The sequence below is a fragment of the Papaver somniferum genome, chromosome 6 (assembly GCF_003573695.1).
Source record: "Papaver somniferum cultivar HN1 chromosome 6, ASM357369v1, whole genome shotgun sequence".
In the NCBI taxonomy this organism is placed as follows: Eukaryota; Viridiplantae; Streptophyta; class Magnoliopsida; order Ranunculales; family Papaveraceae; genus Papaver; species Papaver somniferum.
The window spans coordinates 151,583,682-151,596,951 of NC_039363.1; the positions used below are offsets into that span (position 1 = coordinate 151,583,682).

Sequence of the window (13,270 nt, forward strand, 5' to 3'; positions counted from 1 at the left end):
CCGTCTGACCCAGTGAAAGACACAACTCCATCGAAAATATGATGAAGACCCAAAGGATAGTTATAAGTGTTCTTTTGGTTGCGGTAATGGCGCATCTGATGATAATGACAGAACCAACTGAAGCTTTCACTTGTTTGGATGTGGCTCCGAACTTAGCTGCTTGTATTAGTTACTTGTCTGGTATAGATTCAAGGCCATCACAGATTTGTTGCGGCGGAGTTACAAGGGTAAGGGGAATGTGTGTGACTACAGGCGACAGACGTCTTGCCTGCAACTGCATCAAAGGAGTAGCTACCCGCATCAGTGTCATCAAAGAAAGTGCTGTTGCTTCTCTTCCCATTGCTTGCAACCAACCTCTTCCCTTCCCTATCTCTACCTCGTTCGACTGCGACTCGTACGTTAATACCTTCTCCCTCTAGTAATGAAGTTAATATTCCTAGTCCTACGACCACTTAAAATTGACAAATAAGTAGCGCTGAAATCAACATGCTTCTCTTGATGTGCAAAAATTGAACACCATAAAAATTTTAGGAACACTAGAGAAAAGAAAAGGGCTCAGGATATATTTTATGCACCTCAAGCTCAACCTTAAATCGTGTATTGGCTTTAGTTTAGTAGCATCGCCGGACTCGAAAGAAATTTTTCCTTGAATGTGCTTGCCAGAGATGATGGCCCTCACATGGGTGCAGAACTCAATGTTGTATTTATTTTTTTTTCAGAGATGAGCAGTGATTCTCGTGCAAATGATGGGAATTGAGATACCTACTCAGTCCTCACAGACCTCGCCAAACATGAAACTTCTTGCTAAACGAGCTGCTATTAGGATTCTATGAAAATTTACACAACTAGTGACGTCAATATAAAATATTGTGTGCCAGAATGCCATGTGAAGGTGCTTAACAAGTTTAATGTTTTTGTTTGGTGTTGCAGGATTCCGTAGGCTGTAGGATAAGCAAAATAAAGGGGGAGAGGACACCTACTAATAGCCCCCTAACATCTCTATGGCGGATAAATAAGCAGCAGTAGAAAGATAAATAGCTTCTAAGCCAGAATGTCGTTTGTGCCCGGATCATAAGACAGCGCCAGGAAAATGTGCTTCAATTTTTAATCTTGCACTGAAACTGTAGTTATGTTCTACGTCTGTCAAATGTCCAGTCTTTATTAGAAATCAACATAATTTAATGCTCAATGGAACCCTTTATAAATTCAGATTGCTCCCTCACTAAATCAAGTAAGAGCTTGTATATGATCTTGGTTGACCAGAATGAATCAAATTGCTCAACATCAATGTTAAGCAGGAAAATCAACACTGAGAATAAAAAAACCGGTGGAACTATTAGAATCATATAAACAATGACTTCATATTAGGAGAAAATAATAATTCATTTCAATACAGCAACACTTACCATCGCCAGTGTTTTAACATTAGAATTGTTGCATACACCCTGCATATTCAATGTATCCTAAATGTCCTGCTCCTATTTATGCGTTCATCTTTCGGTCGATTGTGATTCGTTCATTATATCCATAACAAAAACAACCTCTCTTCGCGGAAGTTACAACTGGTAGGAATAGAGCCCAACACCATGAGATCTTCCCTGAGTTCAAATCTGGCGAAATCACAGGTTTACGAGATAGTTGATCCACCTTACTCGTCATGTCTGTTCAAGTTTATGTGACTAGTAACTAAGTCGGAACCGATCTGTCAGAATTGTACTTTTACAACTTGTGTTTTCATGACAGTAAGGATACACAACCTAGTCCTCAGCCCCCACCGAATACTATTCGATAAAATCTGGTCCATCTAACTACAATGATCCATATGGGCATCTTCTAGTCCCAGATTAATCGGATCAAAAATTAATTTTCAGTGGTACAAAAACTCTACAGAAATATGAGGACAGTGAACATGTCCAGAATAAAATAGAAGTAGAGGGACGGTAAAAGACCTTTTCAATGATCCCTGCTGTCATCTAAAGTTGCAACAATGAGCCCGACCCTTTGCCAATTTGGACCACAAGCAGATCATCTGTCTCGGAGACTGATAATGTGCAGTGAAATAGCCTTCCATACAACCATACTGGCAAAACTTCCAATTATGAGAGTACTGAACAGGGATGGTGTTGTTGAACTGTTCAACCCACATTCCCATGCTGACATCTTCCATCTTGAACAGCTGAAATATGAAGGAAATCACATTCTAGTTAAATGCATAACAAAATAAAAGAGCAGACACAAATATGGCAAAAATCGAGCACCAACTCTACAGGGGAAAAAAAATTCCTACAGATGTGAATCACACCATTATTCTAGTAGATAGAGAATAACAAAAAGGTCTCTTCATCCTTTACTAACTTATAGATTTTTATAAATCAATATGGAAGGTGCTCCAGTCACCTTTTGATTTATGAAGGAAAATACACATGTGTTACTTTGATTTATGAAGGAAAACACACATATATTACTGGATGGAAATGCTAAAACACCAAAGAAGGAATTGAGTTAAGTTTACCCTGAGACTTCGATTCACATGCTGAGTGACAATAAATTTGGCAATGTCGATAGAAATAACATATCCAGGTCCATTGACATAAGGAGGATAGACTTCTTCTGGCCATTCCTGTTACAGTAGAAATAACAAGATAACATATTACCGACATGGGTACTATAAGAAATTACCGTGTTCACTTGGAGTCTAACACTAACTGTTCAAAAATTGAAGCATTCACAGCTTGAAATTCGAATTCAGGTTCAGCTAACCCACTCGAATCGGCTGGATAGTAACATTGAATCGGGCCCATAAAGCAATTGGCACATAAAGTAGTCGAGCCCAATAAATCAATTTTCAGAAACTCCTTATAAGTTCCAGCAAAGATGTACAAGCATATATACCTCATATGTAACTGCCCATTTCCCACTTCTGAGAGGCCGGTGCAGGAGGTTGAGATTTCCCATATAAAGGGACTTCTCGGACGAAATGCCCTTGATTTCTTTCAGAACTGTATCCACCCTTACAAAGGTATCATCATCACACTTCATGATATACGCAGCACTGGCATTGTGAACCTAAGAGTATATACAATACAATTGTTCAGGTAGAAGAAAACCAGGGTAAAATATCCAAAAAAACTAAGCATGTGTCAAATGACCACCCACGGGTCAAGGAAGTCACCATAGAGATAGTCAGAAAGATAAAGAACTTGCTTACCCCACACTCACAAATGGCAATGGTCTTGAGAACAACAAGCTCATAACGATCCATGAAAGGCAAAATAACAATATCACCAAAGTAAGCTGCTTCCTTCTTCAACACTGCATTCACCTCCTTCCTTGGATTCTATGAGTAGATTTAAATATGTACACGTTAAACTATGCAGTAACAAGAAATCAGAAGCATAAACAGCAATAACAGTTCCACAACATTCTAGAAAGACATCGCAAAGATTCCAAAAACCAATACAAGAGTGCTAAATTGTTCCAAAGAACTAAATTATGACATTAATTCTGAGGTTGCCCAGTTATAGATAGTAAGGAACCTCCTAGAGGTAAATATACACTGAAGCATACATCTTCATTCTACTCATTACTTCATTATCTATTGTTCTACAAGGGGCAACATAACCAAATGGAATGATGTACTAATTGATTTCCCATTTAAAAAATATATATGAAACCAGATAAGAGAAAGCAGGCAAACTTGTTATGATGGTACTGAAAAAATATTCCTAATGTAGTCTTCTGTGCAGAATATGTTTGGCACCAGGGAAAATGGGAAACAAAGAAGCGAAACAGTATAGAAAAGAAACCAGGATTGTATTTTGCCACCATGACATTTCACCAGGGAAACAAAATAGATCCTAATGCACTCATCAATTGGAAACAAAATATACCATACGGTTAACCCCATCGGAAAGCACTTCTCCTTTCCCCCCCTCACTATGAAATGAAAATAGTTGGGCGCCAAAGATATTACAGAAGCGCCAAAAGAATCAAAAAAGCGAACACCATATCCTCTGAGTTAAGGTGCTATTGATACACACAAAAAGCATTTGCAAGAAACAACCCATAAATCCATGGAGAAACAGTTGTCTTTATATTTTAATAACGAATACAACTATTAAATCCATTAATGCATGTTTAAATAGACAATATCTGCAAAACCTTACCAATGCAACAAAGAAACGAGCCACCACATTTGAAGATTTCACAGCAGCGGACTGCATCCAAGTTTTGCGAACGGCCATACGCTCTGCAAAGTGATTTGTAGCAGAGAGAATCCCAATAAATACTTGGATGGGACGGTCAGGTAATGGTGGAGCCTTCCACTTCTCAGACATTTCCAGTACTCGCTGGAGTGAGAAACTTGGATGAGAGGTGGGAAGAGATGTAGCATACACTGAATGCACATCAACATCACCTTTGACTGCTAATCCTGTTGCATCTTCAAGAGAGAATCCCTGAATACAAAATTAACGATGAAGTCATAAAACAAATTTCAATTCCTTGACAGATGGAGAGATACAGAAGTATCATGGGAAACGAGGTTGAGGCAATGGTTTCTGACTTTCTTCTAATTTTAGGACATCAAGAGACTAAATTTAATGGTCCTGTTCCCGCTTATAAGACTAAGGCTCACAAAGTAGTTTTGCCTGCTTTAATGCATACCGTTCGATAAGGGAATGAGGTCACATGTCGACCACCAACATTGATGTGGTATCCTTCCACACCTGCTCGCACTGTGAGTATAAATAGTCTATCCTCCAAGAAAGGATATGGCCACGTCACTTCTGGCTTCTGCTCACGCCCTATGAATCTGTTGAACCACGAAGTTGTCTTAGATTCTTTGGTGTCGACAATATCGCTCCGCATCCATCTCTCACATCTTCGGAATCCATCCACTGTCAAATACAAGTATTAGGAACCACGAAGAAACCAAAACTAACGATATCGCAACCTAGTTATGGACAAAGTGCGTTAAGAGACAAATGCTAGTCAAATGAGGGTTTCCCACTTGGGATTACCAAAACTCCACACCTCACATGGTAAACATATACATGGCAATACATATGTGCCCGTACAGAGGACCATTCATGCAGGAGATCACGAGAAATATATTGACACTAATTGTGACAGTAAACAAAGCAAAAGAGGTTAGGCTACAAAAAGTGTACTCAGATTGCCTTCAACCAGCAATCAGGAGAAAAACCCTACCATCTAGGTCAACCGTTGAGAAAAGGATAGCTACAAGTAGACCAAGTTCTCATTCTGGAGTCATCTCTTCTATGTCAAATTGCACAAGATATAACCAGAACAGTTTACAGCAGTATAAACAGAATCATATCCATATAAATATCACTGATTTACTAAGTTCATTTCTTTTGGCTGACAAATGGCCCTGCTTCTTGTCCTGGGTACACACGGTCGGTGGTCCCTCCATCCCATAGATGTGGGAGTTAGAGGGAACCACAGTACGAAAGATCTGCAATCCTTAAATCACATCACTGCCTATGTTCAGTTAGAGTAATTTAGTTATTCAAACAACCAGGTGCAAATTAATTTATGGTGACTTGATCCCATTCACTATGAACTCTAAGACAATAATATAAGGCCTAACAACTCATATTCCTGCTACAATTTTATGCTAATACAGTAATAATGTTGATTATTGGTTTTATAAACTATTCATACTATGAACTTGTTTAGAACAAATTTTAGTGTAAAACTATGATAATTTGAAGAGCTTACCCAACATCGTGTCATCTTCATTTTTGGGCAATAAACCTTCACACCTTTGAGCTGTCCCCCACTGCATTCTATAACATGTGTTGTGCTCAATGACTGGGCGATTACTCCAATCTCCTTTCAGCCTAGGATTCAAATGCAGAATCCTTGGAGGATCCTCCCCGTCCACAGCTTTTAACCCTTGCAGTTCAACCATAAACTGTGACACCATAACCATGGTATTCCCATTTCTCAACCTTGCAAACTGAGGCACAAACTCTTTATGAGCATTATGTGGTGTTCCTATAACCGTGATAGAAGAACCAGCAGCAAGCCCACATGGAAGAAACATTAAATGATCTCCTCTAACAAGTTCTTCACCAGTTATCGACACAGACGAAGGACATAACTCGGGTTTCCCCTCCACCACAGTAGTCTGATTAGAGCCTTCTAGATCAAATTTCTCAACTTCTTCCCATGCCTTCATCCCTAAAGTCCATGCTTCATCTGCCATTCTTTCTACAGTCGATAAATCATTAGTTCTGTTCCACATCTTCATAATCTCACCAGTAATCCTACCATATCGATGTTGCAGAGGCTTGATTGGTTTAGTTGTTGTTTCCTCTTCAACTGATTCCTTATCAGGCATTGTTGGTGATTTCAAATTAGGGTTATCTTCTAGTTTTCTATGGAAAGTATTATCTTTGTAAATAGAACTGAAAAATGGCTTATTTAGATCTGAATCATCATTATTACTTACCTTAATAGATCCATCTAAAGCCATTATATTATCATCTCCACTTAACATTGATGTAATCTCTATCAAGTGTGGGAACTTGGTTGAAATGAAAATTAGGTACAATGCTGCTACAAATAATAACAAATGAGATAATTTCAATCTCTTACCACCACCGCCACCACCACCGAGATAATCACTCCTTGTTCTCTTCATCTTCGTTTTTTTTTTCCCAAAAACCCACTAATTCCTCAAGAAAATCGCTCTTTGCTCAGCAGATTCTTCCATTTGAACACCTCATTGAGCAACAACCCTAGATAAAGAAGATGTGCAAGCAAGAAGGATGGTTGAAGATAGAGAAGAGGAAAATAATCTATGTTGGTGACGAGTTGGTACTTGGAAAGGAATTCTTTGGCTTCTTAGAAAAAAAAATTTAGTTTTTTCAAGGAAAAAACTTTCAAAATGTTTTAAAACTACTAGGAGTAGTACTTTTTTGTCTTTATTAAATTAATTGATTAATAATCTAATTTCTTACAAATTTTGTTTTAATGATGAAACGAAAACTACCTGTGTCATCAAATTTTGTTCTAATTTCTTACAAATTTTGTTTTATTCTACCTGTGTCATCAAATGTAGATGGTTTCTTGTTGTCTGATTATGTAGCGGTTGTCCACATCATCTATAAAAGGTATCCTCGGTTTTGAATTGGTGGAGTCGTGGGGCGTATTCACAACGGAATGACGGGCTGTGGTTGGTTTTATAGACGGGTTACCAACTTACCTTTGACTATAATTCCTAATCCATTTATAAGGGATCAACAAATCCAGCTAATTTTGAAAGATGAACTATTTTTTTTTGGCATGTGAATATATAATTCATAAAGTATGGGCTTCACCAATTCTTTATTCTAACAGATATCGGTACATACATACACACACATGATGCACAACATTTAAAGCCGTCAAAATATGAGTGTACAAAATCTTATGTCTCTCAAACATATGCTCATCAGGTTCAAAAATGGATCAATTTTCTGCTTGACTGACGAATTGGAGACGATATGGACTGAAAAGTTGGGATGTGAAACCCCCGAAATACTACTCCTCTTGTTCAAAGTCTAGAAGGAAATCAGTTAAGTTTTCAGAATCATCTACAGCCTCCTCCAGATTCATCTGTTCCTTCTTCTTTGGTTTCTCCTGAAGATACAAAAATAGAAGAATTCTTCGGTTAAAACACCTCGCTGGTAGTAGTGCTGTGGAATGTAGTATCTCTTAAAGATATAATCCCAACTAGTCACTGGGGCTACTTACTTTCTGATTTGGCCCCATTGCAAATAATCATGGCAACATACCAAGCAGATAGGTAAAGAATTTCCTCACTTTAATCAATTATATTGCAGTTGTATAAGTGCGGTTGTGTAAGATTAGCAGGAACAGACACAATGATGCGCCTTAACTTTGAATTATCCTCCTTGTAGTATATCAGGAATACTAAGCGAAGTTGCTATCATAATGCTAACTTTCCCATAGCACGGTCTCGAAGTCTGTACTCAGAATTCACCATTTCCATGGTCACAGGGCTAAGATTGACAGTTGGCTAGTTGCTCTATTAGTTTGTTCCTTCTATTACAAGGTATTCGGTATTTAAGAATAACTGCATAATCAAACACAACTATTTGCTACAACAGCTTCACTGGTCCCTGAAACAAATACTATTCCGTGTAATTTTGAGGAATTACCTTAGTTTTGCGGATCTCGGGAGTAGTTTTTAGAACACTCCAATTCCGTGTAATTTTCTCATCGACTTCTTCCTCTGCTTCGGCCTCACTGTCCTCCTCATCGTCCTATGAGAAAAAAATGTAACATCCAAACAATTACTCGCACAAGAACTGCGAACTATGTGATCCTCCAAATAAAATAAAGTAGATAAATTATCACAAATGGATTTGCAAAATGAAACAGTAAGTGCATTCATTTCAATTTTCAACTCACGTCGTTTTCACCGATGTCAACAGCTCTAGCCATAGCTTCATCCATATCGGTAATCTACACCAAAAATGATTTCAGGTGGAAACTCTTGTCGTCAGTAAACATAAAGTACATACCCTGACAAACAGATGCTATTTTTTAACTTGGATTTAGTTTGATTTTATTTTCAAACTACTATAATGCGTCAAACATCATGCAGATCTGCAACTTCCCACTGTATAACTATGTTAAAGATGCACAAAATTTTCCAAGTACAGGAGGTTAACCAAACAAAAATGCAAAGGTGCATAATGATTAGAAAGTGAAATCCCTGATCGGTATACCAATTATCATGCACAGATGCACTAGTACCAGATTTTTGATAGCATCAATTGGGTTTACATATTTAGAAAGAGATGGTTGGGTATGCATTAACTCTTTTTTCAAATGTTCAAAACCCAGAACAGTTCTTAAAAGAGAAGGAAAATGTGCTTATTGGTGTACAATGCTTATATTCATCATTTCATTACCTCAAGTTCTTCAGTTTTCTCTTTTGCCAGAAGTATGTCAAGCTCCTCCCTTGATATCATCTTCCCATGCTGTGATCAAACAGTTTCAGAATTAACACCACCAATATGAAGCAATTTATCTCAAGACAGCTATTAGTGATATACTGAGGCGTAAAGTAAGCATCCAAGGGCCTAACAAATTTACACCACATTTGCTTAGAACGGTTTAATCAGATATGAAAATTTGAGTGGATGCGATTATTTAACAAATTAAGAAAACAGGAGAAAGTTGGAAGAAATTCATTAGGATGCAACGTGACGTTGAAATCTTGAGGGTTGCCTTTGTTAATGCAAGAGGGGGTTTCCCCTCAACAAAAGCAGTTTTCCTCGCATTAACTAAAATAATTGCAGGATTTAAACATTATTGGTAGTTGCACCAACCTCCTTAAGGTAAGACAGCATGTTAGGTGTTGGCTCATGAAACTCCGGACCCCTGTAATCGATCACTTCATTTGGACCTTGAATGTAATTAACAGTTGGGTAGACTGGATCTCCACCCCATACTGAAGAATTGAACATCAATAAATAACAGTTTAGTGACTTGGAGATACAAGAAAATCAGGTAATTGCGTAAATAAAGCATTAGCCATTGACTAATTGGGTTAAAAAATAGTTATCATAAATCTGAACTGGACATCTATCAAAAGAGAAAAACATGCTCGAAGTCTAACGAGAAGAAGTCATACTTGCTTTTATTTGATCTTCGCGCATTCGCATTGCTAAAGGATCGCGACGAATACGGACATCTCTACCCATCATGATACGGTATTCTCTGGCTGTTTGATGCTGGAACATATTTATCAGTTGAGTGTTCTCATCTTCACCAGTCTCCTCAAAATGTTTCTGAACAGCCTCTCTGGAAGTGTCCCTCTTCCATCCTTCAACCCATTCTGAGTAGTATGCCAAAGGACCTATTTCTTCCAGTCTCTCTTGTTCACTCTGTAGCCTGAATGAGGATCAAGCTCAGACTTAACAAGATGAATAGAGGTCAAGAGTACAAAATAAGAGGAAGAGTTACACCTTATGCTACAATGGTATCACATGTCATGAGTGTTTCCACAAATTTAGGAGTGTGTACTATGTACAACTGAAAGTAGTTGGACAAAGATACTAGGGAAGAGGGAAAACACGATCTACAATTGATAATCATCTTACAAAACAGAATATGCGTAATCTGCATCCATAGTGTCTAGCAGAGTAGAACTGAAACCTTGACTTAGCTTGCTGTTGCAAATTGTTTACTGTTGTTGAATGTTAAGTTCATCCTAAATTTTAAAATCTCCATCATTTCCTTCACTAACTCGGAACATATACCAAATCTGGTCTTACTTCGCTTAGGCCAACTAAAACAAGTAAATGCACCTTGATGAACAAAGCAATCCCAATTATACCAAGTTCAAATATCTGCCGTGTTAACTATTGGTTATCAAGATTGCAAACGTCAATGCAATTACAGATGCACTTTTAACGATCCATCAACACTGTGTAAAGTAAATGACCAGCTACAGATATGAAATTGGAAAGTATCAACGTTGTTGAGTGACTATAGTTTCGCTATCTTACTAAAAAAGCAGATAAATTCAAAGTTTAGATACTATTTATGCAGAAGACAAGCAAATAACAGTCACAACAGAGGTCCATTTTACCTCTCCTCCTTGAATAGATGCCGTCTTGCCCTATATAGAGATGTCTCAGTGAGTGTTGGCTGGTCTCCATAAAGTTTTATCTGCCCTGTTTCAGCCATGGCTTTTACAAATACCTGTAGACATTTCCTTAACAGTTTCAACAAGTGGAATGTTTTTTGTCGGAGAGATGAATACTAAGGATAGACATATACAATCGAAATCGTGTTGATGGGGCCCACATACATGTATTAGGGACATCCGGACATATTTGGCCCAACAAGGAAATTGTTACGCCAAACTTATCCAAATTAGTTTAGCCAGCACCCAATCCTGTAAGAATTTCCTATAATAATATTCACATCATTTTGATCCTCACCCAGCACAAAGGAATAATACAGGTTCATAAGCTCATAAATCAAATATGGTATATAAATTTAGCATGGAACTCTTCGTTGAGAGACCAGGGGGAGGTCTCACTTGCACATGTATCTAACCAAAAATGTGCATTTCAACAAGGACTTAGAATTAAGAACACCGTGCTATTGATCAAAATTACAGATAGCAGAACTAACCGTCTCAGAATCAGGTCGCCTTCTTTGCCACCTAGACCATTGCTCCTTATCTGGCTTTCTCCAGTTCCACCAAAGCTCTTCACTGGATTTAGGTTCCTCTATCTCTTTCTTTATTTTTGGGTCAATGAACGGATGAGGGCGTCCATGTTTCTTGTCTAAGTCGAACCCTGTGTTGGTTTCTTCCTCGGGTTCATTTTGGTAAACAACAAATTCCGAGAAGATGTCTTTAGGATCCTCAGAAGGATCATCTGAATCACTTTCCAGTGTAACAAGATCACCCAACTCCTCGCTTGCTTCTGTGATTTCTGATGAGGCTGTCGCCTGTGTTTTATACTTCTTCCGTCTACTTCCAGGATTTTTCCCAAATGATGGTGCCCCTTCAGTTTTACCCCTTGGTTCAGGAGCCCGAGCAGCCCTAACTCGGCTGGATGTACCTTCAGGCCAATAGTCCTCACCAGGAATACTTGCCCGAGCTCCAGAGGCTGGTTCAAGCTGCCCGGATGTGGAATCATAATAACTTGAATATGGTGGACGCTCAACAGATAATGGGTCAAAAGGTCTTTCTTTCTTGGAACAATTTACAGGTGAAAGTAAAGACACCCTCTTTTCAACCCTACCACTGCTTAACCCATTACTGGCTTGGACCTTACCTGCCGTAAGTGAACCTAGAAAAGATGCCTGGGAGAATCACAGGCAAAGACGCATCCATCAGCAGAGACATATAATAACATGAATCATGGATAGTTTATGCAATGAATTTCATCTTTCGTATCAACTATCCAGATTAGAAAACAAGATAGACTCTTTGATTGAATGAGAAAGACGCATCGTCCATCAGCACACACATATAATAAAATGAGTCAAGGATAGCATATAATAAGTGATATCATCTTACACACCAACTGTCCAGATAAGAAACTAAGACAGACTATTTGGCTGAATGAGAAAACTCCAGGTCTCCCAATTGTCAAGATAAGCAACAAACAAGCAAAAGGTTCCTACATAGTCTTCCCCGTCTTTGTTGTTTTTTCTTTAAGAAGTATGCAGTGATTTTGTTAAGAGAATAGCCATAATCTGTTTAATTTCAAGACATTTGCATAAGGGAAATGATTTTCGAGTGCAGTTATCCAGAAACATTTCCTGGAGAGAGCTATCTGTAGACTCTATAACCATATTACTGTGAACCTCTAAACCATAAGGTCGAACATCTTATCTCCAGTTAACATTAACAAGCTTAAATGCAAGATTTTAGCCCAGTGAACATCATCTTGTATGCTTGGCAGGTGTATGTCCTAGTAGATATAGATATTCAGAATCATGTTCGACTATAACTATTCCAAGGAAAAAATCAAGCCAATCTCCATAACACATAAATAAGAAACAAAGAAAGCAGTATAAACCTGAGTATGTTGAAAACCAAATTTCCCAAATGAGAAACCATCACCGGGAACCAAAACCCTATCTGAAAAAGAAGCAAATTAACACTTTCTTAAATGAAATTGAACAAAAAGTATGAGCTTTCTTAAAATGTAATACAGATACAATCAAAAACACTAACCTTGGTAGAGCCAAGTTGTAGGTAAAGATGCCATTTTTGTGTTTTTAAAATATATGCTCAGCTAAAGCATGGCGGAGTATAGCAAAGGATAAACTTTAAAAGAAGTGTTTCGTTGGGGTTTAGGGTTTATCGTAATACTATTTGAATTTCCTTAGAAGAGAAGTAGATATAGTTTTTGAGTGGGAAATTATGCAAAGAAATAAGAAAGAAGATAGAACTTAGAAGTAAACACTTGAAACTGTTATCATTGTGTTGTGTCAGACAAGCGAGAATTAATTTGTTTAGAGGATTAGGCCATACGTGCACCCTACACGTGTCATAATTTAATTCTTTTTTATTTTATGGAAAAGTTAATATCATAAAATCTGACAAACGTGATAAAGTAAAATGGTAAAATAGAAGATAAAAGAGAGAATAGTATTAAAGAGAAGAGAATAAGGAAATCAGTGCTTCTCATTACTTGTCTACTTCCTCTTTTATATACATATAAAGAGTACATGAAATAATGGAATTTAAGTAGTG

The 13,270-nt window shown here is 37.8% G+C and overlaps 3 protein-coding genes across 3 annotated transcripts; 1 reads left to right on the plus strand and 2 right to left on the minus strand.

The window, feature by feature from the left end:
* Window positions 1-1,281, plus strand: LOC113289811 (non-specific lipid-transfer protein A-like). Its single transcript, XM_026539188.1, has 2 exons — window positions 1-394; window positions 931-1,281. Exons 1-2 carry the CDS (start codon window positions 39-41, stop codon window positions 938-940), a joined length of 366 nt encoding a protein of 121 aa, XP_026394973.1. The 5' UTR covers window positions 1-38; the 3' UTR covers window positions 941-1,281.
* A 61-nt stretch (window positions 1,282-1,342) lies between these two features.
* On the minus strand, window positions 1,343-7,105 carry LOC113289810 (hydroxyproline O-galactosyltransferase GALT2-like). The gene is made up of 7 exons (XM_026539187.1): window positions 5,746-7,105; window positions 4,666-4,898; window positions 4,167-4,457; window positions 3,209-3,337; window positions 2,893-3,066; window positions 2,513-2,620; window positions 1,343-2,176 (listed from the first exon to the last, which is right to left on the minus strand). The coding sequence occupies exons 1-7, from the start codon at window positions 6,671-6,673 to the stop codon at window positions 1,970-1,972; spliced, it is 2,070 nt and encodes a 689-aa protein (XP_026394972.1). The 5' UTR covers window positions 6,674-7,105; the 3' UTR covers window positions 1,343-1,969.
* Window positions 7,106-7,285: 180 nt separating this feature from the next.
* Window positions 7,286-12,983, minus strand: LOC113289812 (protein PLASTID TRANSCRIPTIONALLY ACTIVE 12, chloroplastic-like). Its single transcript, XM_026539189.1, has 10 exons — window positions 12,749-12,983; window positions 12,591-12,652; window positions 11,191-11,868; window positions 10,640-10,752; window positions 9,680-9,939; window positions 9,375-9,496; window positions 8,955-9,023; window positions 8,449-8,502; window positions 8,196-8,300; window positions 7,286-7,653 (listed from the first exon to the last, which is right to left on the minus strand). The coding sequence occupies exons 1-10, from the start codon at window positions 12,780-12,782 to the stop codon at window positions 7,555-7,557; spliced, it is 1,596 nt and encodes a 531-aa protein (XP_026394974.1). The 5' UTR covers window positions 12,783-12,983; the 3' UTR covers window positions 7,286-7,554.
* Between the last annotated feature and the right edge of the window lie 287 nt (window positions 12,984-13,270).

Excerpts from the sequence above, each read along its gene's own strand:
- LOC113289810 (XM_026539187.1), bottom strand. The coding sequence starts at position 6,673 with ATGAAGAGAACAAGGAGTGATTATCTCGGTGGTGGTGGCGGTGGTGGT. Across the intron at positions 4,899-5,745 it reads TGAAGATGACACGATGTTGG|TGGATGGATTCCGAAGATGT; the intron begins GTAAGCTCTTCA and ends TGTATTTGACAG. Across the intron at positions 3,338-4,166 it reads CTCGTTTCTTTGTTGCATTG|AATCCAAGGAAGGAGGTGAA; the intron begins GTAAGGTTTTGC and ends ATCTACTCATAG.
- LOC113289812 (XM_026539189.1), bottom strand. The coding sequence starts at position 12,782 with ATGGCATCTTTACCTACAACTTGGCTCTACCAAG. Across the intron at positions 12,653-12,748 it reads TACAACTTGGCTCTACCAAG|ATAGGGTTTTGGTTCCCGGT; the intron begins GTTAGTGTTTTT and ends CTTCTTTTTCAG. Across the intron at positions 7,654-8,195 it reads CCGAGATCCGCAAAACTAAG|GAGAAACCAAAGAAGAAGGA; the intron begins GTAATTCCTCAA and ends TTGTATCTTCAG.
- LOC113289811 (XM_026539188.1), top strand. The coding sequence starts at position 39 with ATGATGAAGACCCAAAGGATAGTTATAAGTGTTCTTTTGGTTGCGGTA.